Source organism: Apium graveolens, chromosome 9 (assembly GCF_009905375.1).
Source record: "Apium graveolens cultivar Ventura chromosome 9, ASM990537v1, whole genome shotgun sequence".
In the NCBI taxonomy this organism is placed as follows: Eukaryota; Viridiplantae; Streptophyta; class Magnoliopsida; order Apiales; family Apiaceae; genus Apium; species Apium graveolens.
The window spans coordinates 222,366,515-222,389,536 of NC_133655.1; the positions used below are offsets into that span (position 1 = coordinate 222,366,515).

The 23,022-nt window shown below is 35.1% G+C and overlaps 1 protein-coding gene across 1 annotated transcript; it reads left to right on the forward strand.

Moving 5' to 3' along the window:
- The first annotated feature begins 3,578 nt into the window (after positions 1-3,578).
- On the forward strand, positions 3,579-13,313 carry LOC141685978 (uncharacterized). Its single transcript, XM_074491048.1, has 3 exons — positions 3,579-3,614; positions 3,729-4,325; positions 13,209-13,313. Exons 1-3 carry the CDS (start codon positions 3,579-3,581, stop codon positions 13,311-13,313), a joined length of 738 nt encoding a protein of 245 aa, XP_074347149.1.
- The last annotated feature ends 9,709 nt before the right edge of the window (positions 13,314-23,022 follow it).

The following is a 23,022-nucleotide window of genomic DNA, read 5'->3' on the forward strand; positions in this document are numbered from 1 at the left end:
TACTAAGTTAAAAAAATTATGTAATATTACTTAGTAAAATATTTTACTTATTAATAATATTTTACTAAGTAATATTACATAATTTTATTAATTTTTTTATTAATAATATAGTTATTAAAATCTATATTACTTTGTATTTATAATATTACTAAGTTAAAAAAATTATGTAATATTACTTAGTAAAATATTTTACTTAGTAATATATATTTTAATTTTTTTATTAATAATATAGTTATTAAAATCTATATTTTATTTAAAACATATATTAGGTTAGTTGGAACTAATAAGGTAATATTCGAAGTGTCAAAATGTGGTAGAGGGCTATTTTGAGGCTTAATATGAAATTGATAAAAATATAATTTGCTGAAAATGAATACTTAACTTGAAACACAATTCCATCACATAAAATAAGGTACATAATATAACACAGTTGAAAAACTGTGCCTGGTTCGATACATAATAAAAATTGTGTCAATCATCGGACATATAATCGTCGGAAAGGTAGTTCTTATTTTGTAATAGTCTGTGTTGCTCATCTTCTGTAAGCTCTCTCTCAATGCCGCGGATAGAATCTCGCGCTAGTTCATACATGTACTGACGACTCCTACGCAACAACATTCGGTTATTTTCCTTTCTAATACTTTTCACGACCCTAATAACTTTCTTCCTAAATCCTGCCCAAGTTGGACTATCCCCCGCTTGAGAATATATGTCAATAGAATGTCGAGTTGGAACTCTTAGACCCATAGAAAGCAGGGCATCTCTCAACCGGTCAGATTCTTCACGTCGATAAGCCCATTCGCGACGTACACCAGCAAAGTACTCTTTAGCATCAATAACTCTAAGACTACAGTAATCATCATCTCTTTCTATGAGCAACCAGTTGCGATTTGTGTTAGAAGACATGCTATTGATAGTTATAATTTGTCTCACATCTTGATTAATAGGTTATATAAAAAAATCCTGATTTTCTAGTCATTCATTTTCATTCCGTATTCCTATCAGAAGTCACATGCATTCAGCATCAATTATTTAGAAGTGACCAGTCACTGTACGAACTACACTGCAGCACGTGAATGATGAATTATTAGCAATTTGAAAGTGTCATGAATAGTCAAATGCTTGGCTGCATTACTTTCATCAGTGACGTTTACTGTAGCAAGAAGATAAGGTATGGTGGATAGCCTGCAAAAAAATAGTGAAACAGTATTTGACATGACATAAAGTTATACACCACTGCATCTCATTACTGGGAAGCGTAAAGAGCTGTATCTTTGCACCTACTTTTATGTTATAAATAGAGTGTGTTATACCCCTTGTGATATTTAAATTCCACGATATACTAACAACAACATAATGAGTTATACCCCTGGTGATATTAACCGAACAATTGGTAGGATATGGTTTTGTGATGACAATTTTAGGTACTCAATGGATCCAAATGAACGTTACGCAGGAAGTTCAATAATCACGATGCAGAGGGAATGGGAATGGCGTGTTGGGTGTCTCAACAGTTGTATGGGCCAATGTGTCCAGGAAGGAGTGCGAATACCAAAATAACGCACCATACACATGCCGCGAGAAATGCCTCATGAGCCGGAATTAGCATTATTTCGTGCTAGAGAGGAAGAGAATCGTATGAGGATGCGCTTAAACTGTAAAGACCTACAAAGAAGAAGTCAGGAGTATGCTGAAGACGGCGACAACCATACTGCAATGATGTATCATCATTTCGCTATAGGTCCTGATTATGTTTCTGATTGTTTTTTGTCTGACGATGAGTAAGACAATTACTTATGCCAAGTAATTTTGTAAAACATAATTATTAATCACGGACTCAAATAAAATTAAAAAAAACATAAACAACATAATACAACATTTGCTTTTGTTGTAAATTTCAAGAATCTTATCTTCTCTTTCATATCTTCCAAGTGGGACATAAATAGTAGATTTCTCTTTGACAAATATCCCATCGGAAATCTCCATTGGATTCTATCAATAATGCATTCCTATCCGAATTCTCAAAATGTTTATCTATCTCTAGCCTATAGCTTCTATTCCTATTTATATGTGTCCTCCAACATTGCATGTATTCAAAACATACTGCAATTCTAAGTTCCTAAATCTTTAGGAAAATAATATTGTTCATACTGCAATTCTAAGGTATGTCAGCATTACATGTATGTTTGTTTACATGTACAATCTTGACTTTGGTTTCCTAACTGTTAATGCTATCTTCAACGCAGGGAGATGGAAGGCCACGTCAACATCAATTTTTTTTGGGGTGGAGTAGTTATTCGAGATGGTAGTAATATCAATTACTCTATCGATCCAAAAAAAATGATGTTTATTAGTTTTGGTACCACTTACAATGAGCTTAAAAGTTTCGTGTATAATTTAATGAATATTAGTTCGTATTAGTGGAATTTAAAATTGAGTTTAAAGTATCCATATCTTGGTCAGTACAACCTAGTTGAAGGTTTTTATCAAATGGATATTTTATGTGATGATGATGTTACACGCATGTTAAATGTTCCTGCCATATAGCTAAACGTTCAAGGAGATGTTTCTTTGTTCATCGAAATAGAAGAAATTGTTGTTGATGACCCATATTCATTCCAACATAATTTTGGGTCACAACCAACAGCAACAACATACGGTGGTGATGTACAGCCACTGTGGTCAAATGTACTTTTTGATCAAGGTGTAGGGTATGGAGGGAGGACTACTCAACATGGTGGAAGGTCTGGTAGGGGGCTAGTAAACATGGTGGACGGTATGAAGGGGGTAGTAATCAATATGTTGGAGGGTATGGAGGGGGGAGTATATAATATGATGGAGGCTTGGGGGGGGAGTAGTCAATATGGTGCAGGGTAGGGAGGGGAGAGTAGTCAATATGGTGAGGGGTTTGGAGGGGGGACTATTGAACATGGTGGGGGTAATGGAGGGTGGAGTAGTCAATATGGTGGAGGCTATGGAGGGGGGACTACTAAACATGGTAGAGGGTATGGAGGGGAAAGCAGTCAATACAGTGGCGGGTTTCAAGAGGGGGCTAGTTATGAAAGTGATGTGGTGGGAAGAGGTTCAGGTCAGCGGTTAGCCCTGCTGGCAGATGGAGTTGTAGCCAATTCATCAAGTGAGGAGAATTTTCACCTTCACGATGATGACGACGAGGAATCTTCTGCAACCGAAGATGGTGAAGGACATTCAGAGAGAAATGAAGAAATTTCCAATACATTTTCGGTAGTTCGAGAAGAACATCATGTTCCAAGGGTTCCATGGTTTCGCACAGAGCAATACACTCCACCAATCATAGATAACCCTAATGATATATATGATGATGAAGACCTCGACAAGGAGGAACTGGGTGAGGGAATGTGTTACCGTGACTAAGCAACGCTCTTGGGAGCAGTGAGGCGTGCACATATTAAAACTGATCGTACATATACAACTAAAAGAAGTAACAAAGAACAGCTCATTCTACAGTGCCGAGCTGAGGGATGTAACTGGAGGATGAGGGCTGCTTTCATGCATGATTCCAGGTACTGGCGGATTAATGTTAATAGAGAGGAACATAAATGCATGGTCGATCAGCCGTTACAAGATCACAAGAAGTAATCTGCAAGGATGATTGCGCGGCTTGTAAAACCACTTGTAAGTAAATCTTTAGTAAACGCCACTTATTAAAGCCGAATTTTGTTTGACATTTACTGTTTTATGTGAAACAGGTAATAGATACACCAGAAATTCCCATTAAAACAATTATCCCGCTGATCAACAACGAGCACAACCACATAGTGGGGTACAAGAACGCGTGGAGAGGGAAGCAAATAGCAATTGAAGAAGTGTATGGCAGTTGGGCTACAATATACCAAGCTCTACCCATGTTCCTGGCAGCCATTATGAAGACAAATCCTGAAACCATTGCTGAGATCGATGTTGTCCCTCATGCTAAGGAGCGGGGCACGTCCGTCTGCAAGCGGATTTTTTGGTCTTTAAAGGAAATGATGGACGGGTGGCAACATGTACGTCCTGTGATTTCAATAGATGGGACATTCTTGAAAGGAAGATGTAGGGGCAAGCTGCTTATTGCTATGGGTGTTGATTCGAACAACCACCCGTTCCCTCTCTGTTATGGCTTGGTTGATGAGGAGACGTACGAGAACTGGTCTTGGTTTTTGCAGCGTCTTCGAAGACATGTCTGTCGGCAACGGACCGGCATCTGCATCATTTCTGACCGTGCTGCCAGCATTATCTCCGCCCTACGAGACCCTCAAAATGGTTTTGCTGAGCCACTCGGCATCCATAGGTTCTGTGTCCTCCATGTAAGAAGTAACTTTTGTAGTCATCACCCAGGTGGTGAACTAAAAAAATTAATATGAAAAGCTGGAATAACCACACAAGTCTCAAAGCACGACGCATATATGTCAAGGATTGGTGAAATTTCCCCCACCGCCCTATAATATCTTGCTACAATACCCGTGGAGAGGTGAACACTTTCCCACGATAGTGGTGTTCGCTACGGTCAAACAACCACAAACATGCTTGAGGGCTTCAACGGTAACATAAGGAGGGCTCGTTTTCTTCCAGTAACAGCAATGATGGAGTACCTATTCTATAAGGTGGTCACAATTGTAGATAAACATCGAAACATAGTGGATGACGGTCTACAAGAGGGGCAACAGTTATGTGCACGTTCCACCGCTATGTTAGCTAAAATTCGGAGAAAGGCAACAGGACATACAGTTATTACTTTCCATCATCTCTGCGGGATTATGAAAATCCCACAAAAGTACAGGCGTTCTGTACCATAAATGGAATTTTTTGAACAGATGTACCAAAAAAATGACTTCTCCATTCTAATATACCATAAAAGGGACGGAGCCCAAACTCGATGATTTGGTCCTTTGTATTAGGGGTGTACAGACCAACCGCTCAATCACATCTAACCGCTAAACCGCTCGCAATCGAACCGCATTTTACGGATAATCGCGAACGCGGGTTGTTTGTGGATTTAAATTTTAAAAACCGTTTATTCGCGGTTTGGATGTGGTTTTAAATTTTTGAAAATCACAAAATCGCAACCGCAACTCGCAACATATATTTATAATAAAATATATTTCCAAAAATGTAGTTAATATCATATAAATTAATAAGTATACACATTTATTAACTAATCATAGGTTAATGTTAAGACTTGTTTATAAGATTTCCAATCATTATAAGATATTTAACTAAACAATTGGAAAATGTAATCAACATGTATTTTTTTTATCCTTTTCTTTTTTCTGTTCTCCCGCCTTCATATTTTTGTATGTTTTTAATATCCTTGCTCCACACGGAGCATTAGTTTGTATTTTATTTTTGAATGTAAATTTATCACGTAACTTAAACCTGGATTTATTAATATTCTGATTTTTTTTCTAATTATTAATTATTTTAAAATTAGTGGCTGAACCGCAAATCGATCAACAATAACTGCAAATTCGCAACCGCAATTTACGCGGTTAACCGCAACCGCAAATGCAGTTACGAATGACAATTTTCTGAAACCGCTCTTCGCGGTTTAATTCGACTTCAACCCCAAAACCGATCCGATCCGAACCGCGTACACCCCTACTTTCTATACTTCAAACAGCCCCTGTGGACTGTCTCCGTATTTTTTTTTTTACCATTTTTGTCGATTTGTACCAACTTTGATGATGAAATTTATTAATAGATTCATAACATTTGTTTATTTAAACCTTACTTCTTAAAATAAGATTTACATAATGGTATTCACAATGGAAAAACTTCAGACTAATATTTAGCTTTTAGCTAGGAATTTTCCTAATATAAATAAATTTATTTTAACTTAATAAATAATATAAGACTGCCTATTATTCTGGATAGTATTAGTATTATATAGGTAGGACTCCATGGATAACAATCTTTTATAGAGAATTATGAAAATCCATTATTTTAAAAATATAGATTATATAATTTATTTCATTTTTTATCATATATAGTTACAAATTATAATTATCAAGTTAAAAATTGAAGTTATATAATATTTTATTCAAAAAATCATTGAAATTTAATGAAAACATTTGAATTGATTCTATAGTAGAATCACGACATAATTATATTTATTAAAAATTATTCGACTGTAGAATCAAATTTAAAATCCATTATTTTTTTAAATTTTAATTGTTAATTTTTTTATTATATTCGAATATAATTATTATTCTATGTTAGCATCAAATTATATATTTTTAAAATAAAATTTTACTATTTGTGATGAGATTTTACAATATAATCAATGATTCTCCACGGTTCTCCATATAAAATGATTCTCCATGGAGTAAAGGCCATTGTTATATCTCTTATAAACGGTGTTCTAAAAATCCCCGATAAATCCCCAATTCAACCAATTAATCCCCGATTAATACCCAAATAATTCCCTACAAAATATTAGACCGATTCGATCTTTGAAATTCGATTAATTCTTACGAATTTTTCTTTATTGGAATATATATAATTATTTATTAAAACTAAAATACTATATTAATTTAAATATTAATAAGTATAGAAATTATGATATAATATATATATATATATATTTATTAATAAATAACTAATATAATGATAATAATATATTAAATATAAATTAATATTATAATACATCCGATTTTTACTCCGATTAATCCTTCCAATTAATCCCCGATTTTCAGTTAATCCTAAATTGATAGCTTGATCGATCATCCCCGATTCCCAATTTTTAGAACGCGGCTTACAAATGGGTTACAAGCAACCGTGCTGCCATTCTTATGTCTAAATAGGATCCCCTAAAATTTACTATGCCTTAATGTGTCACCAAAAAGTTGGGCTCATCATTCATCATCAACAGTTCAGTCCATGAAATCCCCAAAAAAGCCTTTCAAGTTTGAGGCCTGAGAGGTACCTGGTCCATATATTTCAATGGATTTTGAATTAATAACAACTTTTCAATCTTTCTATCAAGAAATATTTTCAATTTTCCTTACTAATATTAACTCATATAACCTGTGCGATACATGATTTTTTAAAATTTACTTTTTTTTTCATTTTTTTTAAATTTATTAATGTACATATACATTGTTATTATGATTTTGTTGCAAAATTATTTTTATATTTGATTGTTTATTATAATATTATTGCAATAAATATGCAAATATTGAAAAATATACATACGTGAAATTGAATTATGACAGCTATATATAGTATAATATCTAATCATATTTCATCTACTATTTTTATGGTATATGGAGCCTAACAAATCCAATGATTGTTCTATATCTTCAGTCTTAAAATCTCTCATTAATTTTAATGGCAGGAACCACGAGTAGTATTAATACGGGTGTCACAGCTCCTCATTTTTCTGGATTTTTCTCGATCAAACTTGATCGAAACAACTATCACTTATGGTTGGCTCAAAGTAATCCTCTTATAAAAGGAAGAAAACTTACTGGTTTTATTGATGGTACTAGTAGGTGTACACAACAAGTATTTTTTATCACAAAAGTTTCTCTGCCTGTCCTTGCCACTATTGCTCGCTTTCAAACCTCTCATGCACCATGGAAGGGCTTAGAAAAGAGGTATGCTTCTTCTTGTCAGAATCGTATTATGCAATAACGTTATAAACTTTTTCAGGTCAAAGGTAATGGTCTTACTATAACTGATTTTTTGGATAAAATTAATGTCATTGTGGGCTTTAGCTGGAAAGCCCGTTGCTGATGAAGATATCATATCAATTATTATGAATAATGTTGGTCCGGTATATGAAACTACAGTTAGTTCAGCCCAAGCGCGCGATACTCTAATTTCCTATGATGTTCTTGTTGTTCTTCTCCTTAGCGCTGAGATGCATTAAAAGGCTCAAAATACTCCACTCTAAGAAGCTCATACGACATTGTATACTTCTAGAAAGAATCAACATGCCACAACACCTGGAAAATTTTCTCATAGGGGTTCATTCAGTAGAGGTCGTGGCCGCCATTTTATTAACAATATGCACCGACCTGCAACTATGGAAGCACTCTCTCATTCGCAGGTTCCCGTATGTCAGGTTTGCAATCGACCACGTCATACAACCATTGACTGTTATGAACGCATGAATTATGCTTATGAAGGACGAATCCCACCAAAGAAATTTAAGGCATGGCTGCATTTACCCAACCTGTTGCTAACAATTCCACTACATGGGTAGCCGCTACGGGAGCTTCCAATCATATGACTTCCGATCTAGCTAATCTCACTATTCATGATGAATATCATGAAAATGATCGCGTTGCAGTTGGAAATAGGTCAAGTTTGCGAATCCAAAATATCGGTTCTTCTTATATTAATCATATTTCAACCCCGTTAAAATTAAACATTATCCTTCATTCTCCAGATGTTGCTACTAATCTTTTATCATTTCATCAATTTACATGTGACAATGATTGCATCCTTATTTTCTTTTCTGTTCATTTTTATGTGAATGATCTAAAATCAGGGAAGACGCTTTTCCATGAAAAGAGTGAAAATAGATTATATCCATTGGCCATCCATTGATTTCTAATCAAGGTCGTCCTTTTTCTTTTCTCGGAGTTCGTGTTCCAACATAACTTTGGCACTCTCGTCTGGGACATCTTGCTTCTCATACACTTTTGCAACTTGTCTCAAATAATAATTTACCTATGAAAGGATCAAAATCCTTGTCATTTTGTCATTCATATTCGTTAGGATAAAGTTCTAAGCTACCATTTCAGTTGTCTAATCTTTTATTACCGCACCTTTAGAATTAATTCACTCTGATGTATGGTGTTCTCCAATTTCTTCAATAAAAAATTCGAAGTATTATGTTTTATTCATTTATGATTTTTCGAGATACTCTTGGATTTTTCCAATGCAACAGGAAAATCAGGTGTTTGGCATATTTGTGAAATTCAAAACTCTTGTTGAGAATCTATTATCTTGTAAAATAAAAGCATTTCAATCTGATAATGACGAAGCCTATCCAAACCGTGCCTTTCAAACTTTTTTAGCCAATAATGACATAATTTTTCAATCATCTTGTCCTGCTCATCCTAAATAAAATGGTTTGGCAGAATGAAAGCACCGTCATATTGTGGAAACCGGTCTTACTATTCTGGCCGAATCTCATATACCATTAACATATTGGGCTGATGCATTCCTTACTGCGATGTATCTGATTAACCGACTTCCAACCCGCATGTTACTGAATAAAACTCCCTATACACAACTTTTTGATGCCACACCAGCATATGATACACTTTGGGTTTTTGGCTGCTCTTGTTTTCCTTACCCGCGTCCATATAATACCAATAAATTACAATATCGCTCAAAGAGATGTGTATTTATTGGGTAATTTTTAAACCAACAAGGGTACATATGTCTTGATCTTTCAACTGGTCGTGTTTATCTTTCTCGTCATTGATGAATGCACTTTCCCATTCTAAGAAGTTAGTAATAATCCTCTTGTCAACACCAAGGCTGAATCATTTACTCCGTTGGTAGAATTGGTCACTCTATCTTCTCGAAACAATGGTTCTCTAGGGATTCCATCAGATGGTCCTCTCCATACACCACAACCTTCAACGTCTCCATCTTCTCCAAACACCAGTGTTACTAATCCATTTGAATCCCCGATGTCAAGTTCTACTACCAATACTAAGCCTATAGTTATTAATAATGATCAAACAGTAGTGCTAAGACAGACCCATTCCATGATTACTAGAAGTAAGAGTGGCCTTTGTAAGCCCAATTCAAAATATGCTATGCATGTGGCACTATCTGATGAGTGCGAACCAACATCTATTGCTCAGGCAATGAGAAAAGCATAATGGCGAGCTGGAATAAGAGCAAAATTTAATGTTCTACAAAAAAATGCGACTTGGTCTTTGGTTCCGTACTATCCAGGCATGAATATTTTACCTAATAAGCGGGTATTTAAAATAAAAAGGAAAGCTGATGGATCTATTGAAAGACAGAAGGCACGACTTGTCGCGAATGTGTTTCACCAGCAAGAAGGACTTGATTACATGGATAATTTCAGTCCTGTTGTTAAACACTCTACCATACGAACAAATATTGCTTTAGCTGTCCATTATAACAGGCTAATTCGACAATTAGATGTGTAAATTGCTTTTCTCCATAGGTTTCTTATAGAAGAAGTTTATACGAGACAACCTGCAAGTTTATTGATCCTAATTTTCCAGATTATGTGTGCAAGCTTCACAGGTCAATTTATGGTTTAAGACAATATCCGCGAACTTGGTACAAGCGTTTTTCAGATTACTTGGAGAGTCTTGGATTTCAGAGATCAAAAATAGATTATTCGATGTTTACGTTTAAAAAAAAGGAAAACTTCAGATTATTATCCTTATTTATGTTGATGATATTCTTATAACATGAAATAATGCTTCATATATCGCTACATTTATTCATCAACTTGGTCAGTTGTTCGCCACAAAGGATTTAGGCCCTTTAAGTTATTTTTAAGTTATTTATTGGCATTAAGGCAACATACAAAAATGGTGGTCTTCACTTAACTCTACAACGATACATCATTGATTTACTTCAACACACAAGGTTTCTTGATGTGAAACCTATTTATACACCGGCTCAGGACGGAAAGAAATTGAGTAAACACTACTAGAAATATGACATTAGACATCAGTTATAAACTGATGCTTTTTTTTCAAACCGATGTCTTCGCATGTGTAGAGAAAAGTCAAGGTCTATTACATCGATTTTTAGCCGATGTTAAATGTGAATATAGACATCAGTTTTCTTATATAGAGCAATATTAAATTAAATATAGTACATCATTTTTATGTTCGGAACAGATGTATAATAATACCTTGAGAGACATCAGTTTAAGCTTTTATTCCAATGCTAAACCCTTTATTGGACATCAGTTTCCTTTTTGTTATATGATGTAATATATTTGTAAGACACATCGGTTTTCTGTACAAAATTCAATATATTTTGTTATTTTACACATCATTTTATTAATGATAAACTGTTTTGAATTTAATTTAACACATCATTTTTATCATAACTTTGTGATATTGTATTTAGTTCAATTACTATATATCAGTAAATACCAAATTCACCATGAGATCAGAATTATAATCCAAAAAAATCTAACATTCCAACCTTAAAACATCCAATAATCTAAATTGAATTTCATTCATAAGGACCCAGCCTCCTTGATATCTTCTAGTCTTTGTCGAGCTTCTTCTTTACTCTTTGATACCTTTCCGGTACAAACCTTGCTTTGTCAAGTTGACCCCTCATGACAAACCAACGCAGAGACTCGGGCTTATACAATACACTAATGGCTAAGCCAACTGAAGAAACTGCTCCAATGCCAAGAATAAACCTCCAGGCTAACCAAAAGCTTGGCAAATGCAAAGTTGGATACATACCCAGCATAACTCGTGGTAACAAACAATATAATTACATCGATCATGTAATGTCAATAACAATTAACATTTTATTATCATCCAAATAATAATCAAGAAAAACATGCTAACATTATCCCAAAAAAAATCAATCACAACTGTCCAATACCAATTATATTCAATCAAATCGAGTAATCATAAGTATCCAATTATATTCAATCAAATCGAGTTCAACAACTTCTAAAGATCTTCCCCCAATATGGTCAATCATCTTCCACCAATCTGGTTAATCGTTTAAAACCGCATATATTTGGGTTTGGAAAGGTAAAAGCAAACTAAGAGGAATGTCGGTCAACCCATTTATGGACATTATGAATACTTAGAAAGTTAACCTTAACACCAGATACATACTCCAAACCGACAAAAATATCTACAAAAACTTATGTCATGGAGAATATTCTACTATTATTTGATATCAGGAAACTAGCTTAGATTCTACATATCCATTTTGCACTAGTCATGTCCTTGCTTATCTTTCAAGTCAGTAGTTTTATTTACAAGGCAAAGGACCTGCTTGAGCATTATTATGCAAAATATGTTGTACACATATATACCTTCAAAGCTGTAGCAGTAGCTCGTGAATCACCAGTATCTTGTTCTAAACTATGGGTTCAAATAGAGCTGGATCTTGATGACAGGTTCTATGAGGAACTCGGAGATAATCGTAGATCAATTACAGGGGTTATAGAAGCAGGCCCCGACATGGAATTCTGCTTGTCGTCCAATGACTGAAATGCTATGACATGAATTCTTCCAACCTAACATCACATTTGCTAGTTTGAACTTTCTTGCATTTGAGTTTATAAAGGGAGTGATAAGTATTAAAGTTGTACTTCAGGTCCCCAAGAAATCTCCGGGCTCCATGCTATTATCTTCTTACACATTTTTTGCCCAGTCAATGTAGTACCACGTAAGAATATCTGTGTATCCTAATTGCCTGGGGTCTCATCTTTGCTCCAGAGAAGTGGCAATACTGGTTGATTATTTCCATCAACAGTACAGTAATTTATCACGCAATGAGGGATCATCTGACCCTCTGCTTCATAAGTTCTCATCTTGTGATCACTGTGAATGAATTAATGAAACATCCAAAAACTTCAGTAAATGCAAATGATACCAAAACAAAAACCGTAAATAACTACCTTTTCAATTAGATAATTGCCAAAATACTACGTGCTAAACCATTTACATCATCCATTCAGTAAAAACAGTCTTGTTTAGAGCTTTACGTGGCCCGATTGTAAAATTTAAACATTTAGACATTGCATTTCAAAAGGCAACCAACATTGTTTCATTTATAATAGGATTCATTGTTTCATTCGTAACTTAGGCCGGAAATATTGGCCGTGTTTGAAAATTAGTTATGAGCTGTTAGTGATGAAGTTTGAAATAAAAGATTTAAGTGACAAATTAAATTAGTTATTTTGACTAGCTGATTGAATTTAATTATTTTAAATAAAACTGTTTGATAAGTAGATGTTTCAATTAGTTTTTTTATTATATACTTAAAAATAACTTTTACAAATACTTTTCAAAAATTAATTTTTTGAAATTAAAAATTTATTTCAAAAATAAATTACCAAAAATTAATATTAAAGGTGGTACTTTGATTCGAAAACTATTTTTTTGTCAAAAAAATAACTTTCCCCGGACGATAATATACTTTAACAATTTTATAACGTATATGTATTTCTATGTATTTGTTGATTTTATCAGAAAATTTTGCATCAAAATCGGCAAACAGGAAAACAAGCTGCATGTAAGACAGGTGTCCACTCCAAAACGCAACGTGTCACGATGCATGCTGCTGCATACAAATGAAGTACACCTCAATATCTCATTTTTATCGATGCACATCTTTCTTTTCCCTGATAATTGTACTTCCAACAATATACATCAAAAATTGAAGATTCCAGTCGAAAGCAATGTCAAGTAGCAATATTGTCAAGTTGACTTCCTACACCCCAATAATCTCCCTAAAAAACGTCTCCGCCGCACGCTGTATCTCCCGGGCAACATCAACCAGGATGATTCAATCAGAAAGCCCGTCAGAGTTTCCAAAAAGGCCTCAAATAAAGCCACACACACCAACAGAACTTCCAATAACTCCAAACTATCCAGACTTTGGTCCAGTACCTCCTGAAGAGTTTCCGAACCCAAGTCTCGAACCATCAGGCCCTGACTTTCCTGTACCACCTACACCATCTCCACCTGTCCCTGATGCTCCTAAGCCGCCTATGCCTTCGCCTCCTGGACCTGATATTCCGCTTGGTCCTCAGTCGACACCTGATATGCCGCTTGGTCCACCTTCTGACCCTGATGTTTTACCACCTACTGACCCTGATGTTATACCAATGGGGCCGCCTGAGGTTGACCCTCCCCAGACATCTCCGCCCGATATTTCGACGCCTACACTGGGATCGATAGTTTGGTGTTGAGAACGTGGTTTTAGATCCTGAATGATTTTAGAGTTGAAGAAAAATGACTGTATGAATGTGAATAAATAATCGAGTACTTCGTTTTCGCACTTTTGTTACTATATCCTAACAATTACTTGGTATCCGATTCTTCGAACAGAATTGTTTTTCCTGTGAAAAGCTTTAAGATTGCAATGCAGTACGTAGAACTTCCTCACATGAAATATCACACGGAACCGAGATTTTTTATCAAGAAGTTTTCAAGAGATAATTACGAGAGTTTTTTGCCCAAAAAAAAGAAATTGCGAGATTTTTTATCAAGAAGTTACTCAGGAGTACTAATTAAGACGTACTTTAAACAGTATTAATCCAAAACGGATGTAGTTTAGTATGTTTAGTTTGACCGGAATTTAAAAGATCATCCCGAAATATGTTTTACACCCTATAAATTATCTTTTACCCTCGAATACCCCCGTAACAGTTGGTCCATTTGTGTCTCCATGAAGAAAAGAGGACCATTTTTGTACCACCGTCCAGTCGAAATCAAAAGCAAAAAGCAAGTGTTAAACGAGATGAATGAATCTGGTTTGCACTTTTTCTACTTCTTTTTCGTCTTACCACTATCAGTTAAAGAAAGCTAGTAGTGAAGGCGACGAGTGAAAGCCAATTTTCAATACATTGGCGAGATGTTCATAAGAATGACTCGTTTGAATATTTCAGGACTACTCTGTTTACGTCAGAATAAATTTGATAGGAATTGGTATTTATAGTCTATAATATACATAAATGCATTACATACAATACATTCAAAGCAGCAAAGCATAACATGCACACATGTTGTAAGCTACTAATTTGATAAAACGAAGATTTTCGATTTTGATATAAGTTTTACCCCAAATCCGTACCAACTCAATGTGAGCTCTCCCCTAAATTGACAGACATTGGACAACCAACAACATAAGCACTAGTGTGAGAAGAAGGGCCCAACGCCCCCACGTTCAAGCAATGCCAGTATGCCGCCAACCAGTAGATCCAGCGTTAGTAATTCACCACTTAAACTAATTAGGAACACAAATTTTAGAAATTAATTATTTTTTTTTTTGTTAGCAAAAACCACTCGTTCAATGATAACCATGCTTTGTGAATGTTGATGAAATATAACGTGTTAGAACTTTACCAGCAAATAAATACCATCAATATTCCTGACTTTTCTTGCACTAAATATTCAGAATTATGATGAATAGTGTATTTTAATCAAATCAAATTTATATATTCTGTAAAGTTACACAATGATTGGAAAGACGGGAGTCAATTACTCATCAGCACGTATCTAAGCAGTACGTTCCATGCAGGAACTTAAAAAAATGACCTTGTATTGTGTTTTCTTATATGTTCAGGGGGTAACCTTGTATTTTACTATCTTGTATTCCTAGTACAGAAATTCAATTCACAATATTTCTTTAGCTTCTATTTTTTACGATGTCAAATGGAGTATTAATAAACGTGCATTTAATCAACCGGCGAATAAGGAAAATACATTTTGAGAAAACATTACCAATGGTTGTAAATTGTAATTCTACAATGATTACAAAATTGCGATCCGGACCTATTAAGCTGACAAAAACGTCAAACTTTGGTCTCTTTTTCTAATTGGACTTTTGGCACCTTAAGAACATTTTCATAGGAGAATATACAACAATGTATCTATTTCGGAAGAGTTGAAAAAGGTACCAAAAGTTAACAACTTTAATTGACACTCTTTTTAAAAAATTACCAATCAGGGGTTATATCCGGTCATATCACGTAACATTTTGATATTTCTTAACTAAACTCCAGAGAATCCATCCCCCCCATTTTGAAATCCATCTACATCTAATTTAAGCGGGTTATTGGGAGTAATAGTAATATATTACAGCAGTTTGTGTTAGGACCAGTTTGACATACTCTTTTCTTATTTGCAAGAGATGATATGCTGTAATTCAAAAGAGTTGATGAAGACACCAGATATAAATTGTCGGAGGACAATTTTTGAGGCCATAAAATGTTATTATGGTTTTTATTTTTCTATAGAAATAGGGGTCTAATTTCACTATGAGTAAAATTCGAAATACCAAATATGACACGACGGCCATTGTTACAAATTAAATTATAACCGATCTGGTATTTTGGAAATTAATTTAAAAAATTTGGATCAAGTAGTAAGTCTTTATCCGCGGTCTTCCAAAGTAAGCGAGTTTGATTCTTGTTTAATCCTATTATCTGGTCCTGAATTTTGAGATGCCTACGACATTTTAGAAAAAATTATTTCACGATTTGTTTGAAATAATTTTGAAGTAATTATTTTAGCCTTTTGAGATATTTTGGAATAAGCCAATTCATTTGAAAACGTGCGAGGGACGAAGGCCGCAAATTAAAATTATAATACTTTAATTTATTTGAGCTTCTGGCTCTCAAAAATTTCTTTGTAGAATACTTGGTCAAAGTGTGACCCGCTAGTACTTAAGTAAATATTTCAAAATTCGAAACTCCATGTTTTCCCATAAATATAAGAATTTAGTATAAGTCATTGGAATTAGTTGCTAAGAGTATTGTTTCGATAGATAACTCTTCTTACTGAAACATATTTTAAATTCAAAAGTGGTTGTAAGGAAGGTTCGTTAAAATTAAAGATTATAAAGTGAAGAAAAAAATCACGAAAAGATATGCTATACCAAATGTGAGTTATTATTGAATTAGACACAAGAAAAGGACATAACTTTTTGTTTTTTCATGTTGTGAGAATAATGATTTTTTTGACAAAGAAAAGTATGTTGTTATTTATAAAAAATAAAAAAAACAAAGCAATAGGATCAAATAAGCCTTCGTAACATTACAATCATCACAAACATATGTTAACTCACAATTTAAAAATTACTTTTCACACATTTTTTGTAACAATTTCTTTAATCAAGTCTTTAAAACAAGAATTTGTTAGCATTTCTTTCTAGTAAGTTACATAACTAGTATATTCGACAATTCATGTGATGATCTAAAACAGAGATATAACATAATTAATTTCAATTTCAAAAGTTTTGTTAGTCGTTATTTTTTTATTTCTAAGTTATTTATTAGTATTTTTAAAAAAAAATGCCCCTAAATGGTATATGTCCCCCATGTCGTATCTAGCTAGTGACTGTGATACACAACTGTCATTATTTACACATCAGATGTGAATTATGTGAATTGGTAAATTTGGCATAATTAGCGTTGCATTTTAATGATAACTCAAGTATTAATAAAAGTAGAGAGACAAAATAAAGAACTAGGGTTTTATTATAATACTTAATAATCAGGATACATGCCTCAATGTTTATATAATAAACTGTGACAAGCTAAATTACGGAAACACCCTTAATATAATATATCACTAATAATATATAATAAATATATATTCTAATATCCCCCTCAAACTCACGATACTGCACCATTAAGCATTGAGAGTTTGTTAGACAAGAACCGAAAGCGCGAAATCGAATGAGTTTTGGTAAAAATATCTGCAATCTAAAGTGAAGAAGAGACATAAGGTAAGGTGATAGTACCCTGCTGCAAGTGATGATGGGTAACATGAAAATCAATCTCAATATGTTTAGTGCGTTCATGAAAAACAGAATTACGAGTAATATAAACTGCACTCTTATTATCGCAATATAGCGGAGTAGGATGCGTAAGCTTAATACCCAAATCTGCAAGCAACCAACATAACCAAACAACCTCACAAGTAGTAGAAACCATTGCACGATACTCAGCTTACGAAGATGATCGAGAAACAACATCTTGTATCTTACTTTTCCATGAAATTAAAGAATCACCAAGAAAAATACAAAAACCAGTAGTAGACTTGTGATCCTCTGGATCTCCAGCCCAATCAGCATCACTATAAGCACGCAACTCTAAAGATGAAGTAGAAGGAAACAATAGACTCTGAAACTGAGTCCCTCGAAGGTATCTGAGAATACGAAGAACAACTCCCCAATGCACAATAGTAGGAAAAAGGACGAACTGACTAACAACGTGAATAACATGCGCAATATCTGGACAAGTAACAGTGAGATAAACAAGACTACCCACAATAGTACGATATAAAGTAGGATCCGCCAAAGGAATACCATCAGATGACGAATATCGAACATCCATCTCAAGAAGAGTATCCAAAATCTTATTATTAGTAAGGCGAGCACGATCAAATAAATCAGCAATATATTTAGACTGTGATAAAAGATAACCCTGTGATGAAATAGCAACCTCGATCCCCAAAAAATAAAGAAGCAAACCTAAGTCTTTCATAGCGAAACAATGAGCCAACTCCTGTTTTAACGACTCAATACCGGCACAATCATCACCAGTAATAATCATATCATCAACATACAAAGCCAAGAGACTACGACCTGCACTTGTACACCGAACAAATAAAGCAGAATTATGATGACTAGAATGAAAACCGAGTGAAATAAGTACCGTGGAAAATTTCTCAAACCAACAATGAGATGCATGTCGTAGACCATATAGTGACTTACGAAGTCGACAAACATAACCAGGCCGATGAGGAAAACCAGGAGGAGGCCCATTCCTTAGCCGGAAAGTTATGTGGCCATGAAAGAGGGGGATTAAGTGGAACATAATTATAAACTTCCTCATGTAGATCACCATACAAGAAAACATTTTTAACATCTAACTGAAATATGTTCCATTTGAAAACTGAAGCAACTGCAATTAGAGTACGAACCGTCGTCATCTTTGCAACAAGCACAAAGGTCTCCTCATAATCCAAACCATACTCCCGAGAGTAGCCTTTAGCAACAAGTCGAGCCTTATAGCGCTCAACGGAACCATCAGATTTGGTCTTAATTTTATAGACCCAACGACAACCAATAGCATATTTCCCTGGTGGTAAGAGAACCAAGTCCCACGTATGTGTCTGATGTAAAGTAGTAAGTTCCTCAGCCACAGCTGCCTGCTAAAGATGATCACGAACAACATCTCCATAGGAAACAAACTCAGATAAACCGTGAACAGATGTAATAAATGAGGCAAATGAAGGAGAATAAGATGAATAAGAAAAATTAGGAAGTCGAGTGGACTTACGAATATGAGTAGATTGACGAGTGGGAGGAGGAGGATCCAAAATCTCTAGAGAGGATTGAGTTGTCGTAGACGGGGGCGAAGAAGGGGGATTCTGAGATGTCTCAGGAACTGAAGTACTAGGAGCTGTGGGCAAAGTTTCCTCAACATCCGAGTCAAAAGGATCAATACGAATGATATCTGCCTGTGTCATATTATAGGAACTAGCAGGGATAAAAAAATATGGAATATGCTCAAGAAGCATAACATGACGAGAAACATGTAACTTTTGTCTAGCAGGATCAAAACAACGATATCCTTTCTGACTGATACCATAACCCAAGAAAACACACAAAGCAGCTTTAGAAGTTAATTTTGTACGCTCTACATGTGGGAGAAGGACAAAACAAGTGAAACAAAAAATACGCAACGAGGAATAGTCTGGAACATCTCCATATAATTTCTGAAAGGGAGACAAACCTGAATTATGAGAAGTAGGAATCATGTTAATCACATATGTCGCCATAAGAACTACTTCCCCCCAAAACACACTAGGATCCTGAGCGGACAACAAGAAGAAGCGAGCTGTTTCTACAATATGACGATGTTTTTTTTCAGCAACTTCATTTTTCTGAGGCGTGTATTTACACGAGGTTTGACGTATAGTACCATCAGAAGCAAGTAACTGGAAAAATTTATTAGAAGTGTATTCACCCCCCAAATCACAACGAAAACATTTAATAACAACAGAATGTTGAGTATGTACAAGAGCACAAAATTCTTTGTATATATCAAGAAAATCAGACCTACGTTTCATAATATAAACCCATGTAAAACGAGTATAATCATCAATAAAGGACACATAATCTCTAGAACCCCCCTTTGTGGGTACATGTGAAGGTCCCCACACATAAGAATGAATAATATCAAAAGGTGCAACGGTAAAAGAAACACTTTTATAGAATGACAAAGCAGTAAATTTAGCCAGTTTATAACCACTACAATCAGAAATATCATGAGTTTTTAAATGTCCTAAAACTCCTGTAGAAACCATATACTGTAAACGAGGGGCAGACACATGGCCCAAACGAGAATTCCAAAGATAAAAATCTGACGAATAATTACTCAAACGAAAAGATGATAAATCAACAGTAGAAGCTCGAACATCCGAGACTTTCAGTTCATCCAAAACATAGAGTCCCCCTTGCCTACGACCTATCCCAATCACTTTCTGAGATCTTGGGTCCTGAACACAACAAGTGGAAGAAGAGAATGAGAGTAAGTATCCAGATGCACTTAACTGACTCACAGAAACCAAATTCATCTTAAGATTGGGAATGTAATATACATCAGATGAGGACACGTTAGGTATGACAACAGAACCAACGCCTTCCAATAACATGGGAGAACCATCAGCAGTCATAATGGACAAAGATGCGGTAGAATACAAAGATATAAAAGATAATAAAGTTGGAGACATATGATGAGAAACACCTGAATCCAAAATCCATATAGAAGAAGATATACCTGATGAGGTGGAGGATGACAAACCTAGTGAAGGAGATGCAGACATAGCATGTGGTTGAGAAGCAATAAACTGCTGAAACTGCTCAAGTATATAAGGATCCAAAGATGGAGCATCAACTGAATTAGTAGCGGGTGGCGGTCGAGGTGTCCAGGTAGCGGGACCCGAAGGGTGCTGAGGCTGTCGTGGTGAACGAGGTGTCAAAGGACGTTGTTGCTGCTGAGGTGAACGAGATGTCCAAGGTCGTTGTTGCTGACGTAACTGTTGAGGTGTACGTTGTTGCATAACAAATAGTTGAGGACACGAAAACCTCCAATGACCCTTATCTCTACAATAAGAACATTCATCTTGAAGAGGCCGAATAGACCTATTTTGAATACCACCGGATGATCGTGGAGGAACGACTAAAACAGAAGGAGTACCAGATGACAAGTTTTCCTTAGCACCGTTAGATTTAATACGAATCTCCTCCGCTAAAAGTTCATTAACAACAGAATCAACTGATGGAAGTGGAGTACGATGCAAGATTGACCCTCGCAAAGGTTCAAAATCAGAACGAAAAGCCATTAAAAATTGTACCAAACGTTGTTCTTCTCGTCTCTTGACATAAGCAGCTATTGCAGTCAATTCTGCTGGTTCATTCAATGCAAGTTGATCCCATAAAGAAGACATGGCAGCATGAAATTCTTGAATAGACATATTTTGCTATTGAAGTGCACCAATATCCATCTCTAATTGATACTATTTAGCAAAATTGGATTACGTATACAACCTGGATAGATGATCCCATACCTCTTTAATAAAAACATTCATCTTGAATTGGCCGAATAGACCTATTTTGAATACCACTGGATGATCGTGGAGGAACGATAAAAACAAAAGGAGTACCATATGACAAGTTTTCCTTAGCACCGTTAGATTTAATACGAATCTCCTCCGCTAAAAGTTCATTAACAACATAATCAACTGATGGAATTGGAGTACGATGCAAGATTGACCCTCATAAAGGTTCAAAATCAGAACAAAGAGTGTTAGTCCCAAAGTATCGTAGAAGGGGGGGTTCAATACAATACCTACAATCTTTTTCGATTCGTTTTAAGTTCTTCGTTGAAAGTACGGAATCAAAAATAACACAAAACAATTCGAGGAATATATTGTTTTATTAATATAAACCTTGAGGTTGCTACAATCTAATCAAAGTATTAATTAGCTACAATAAATTTAGCAGCATAACATTTTGTTTACAAGGATAATAAATGTGAAGCTTTAATGGAGCTCTAGTAAACTTTCTGTATTTGCTAAAGAAGATAACCAACTGAATTGAATTACATTCAATTGCTGCTTTGTAGTCTTTCAAAATTAAATGGACAGCTGACCAATTATTGTCCACACAAATCATTTAACTTTGCTGCACATTAAATCAGTGAACAACACATCTGTGGCGACATCTTTGTGGAGACAAGTTTCCTCTGTGCATCCTCTGTGGCGACAGCTCTGTGGCGACAGAGTTGTCTTGTAATTCTCTATGGTGACAACCTCTGTGGCGACAAGCTCTATGGCAATAATTGCTCTTCTGTGGCGACAGCCTCTATGGCGACAATTGCCTTGAGTAATTATTCCAACACCTCTGTGGCGACAGGAGCTTCTGTGGCGCCAAAGTTGCCTTAGAGCCATTTCTCTGTGGTTACATCTCCTGTGGCGACAGGTAGAGAGAGCTGTCTTTACTTAGAATATTTTGGCTCTGTGTCAAACATTCTTCAATGTATCAAACATTTTTCTTCTGTTAATTGAATCAAACTACTTCCTTGAATGCTAATATTTGGTGCACTGGTCTGGCTCACAAACAACTAGCACTGAGAGGATCCTGATTTAATTTGTCTTGTGATTCTGAGTTGATACATACTGATGTTTATCCATTGCTTCTTTCACTGAACCCATGATCTGTAACACTTGAAGTCAATACATGCAACTGATATTTAAAGCCCCTTGATGTCTTATTCTTTATGGCTGCTTGAACATAATAATGAACTTCTTCCCATGATCTGTAGGAGGACTTAATGAATCAATCACATCATTTGGTTTTTTGTGTTTATCCTGTCTTCATCTGAAGGGTTCCTGTGCTTTACAGTTTAATAATGTTTATCTGTTTTTATTTTCATGTTGAGTTATAAATCCTCGATTACATGTTACATTATATTATGCTTTACAATCTCCCCCTATTTGATTGTTAGAGTTCGACAAGCAAATCCTTAAGGATAACTCATCTGATAATAAGAAAAAGTACGAACTGTAAAACATATAAAGATATTAAATACATTCTGGATTACATATTCATTTCCAGCTTTCTTAAGATACAAATTACAAAGAAGTGTTCCTCTAGCCTGAACATATATTCTATGTCTTCTTTGTCTTTGTCTTCTTCTGCTTCCTGCTTCCTTCTTCTTCTTGAGGCTGAATGGATTTTCTCTTAGAGACTTTCTTCTTAGGACCT

Bases quoted from the DNA above. Each gene is read 5' to 3' on its own strand.
- LOC141685978 (XM_074491048.1), top strand. From the start codon at position 3,579: ATGCATGGTCGATCAGCCGTTACAAGATCACAAGAA. The intron at 3,615-3,728 runs GTAATCTGCAAG...TATGTGAAACAG, and splicing joins CCGTTACAAGATCACAAGAA to GTAATAGATACACCAGAAAT. The intron at 4,326-13,208 runs GTAAGAAGTAAC...TGATTTTATCAG, and splicing joins ATAGGTTCTGTGTCCTCCAT to AAAATTTTGCATCAAAATCG.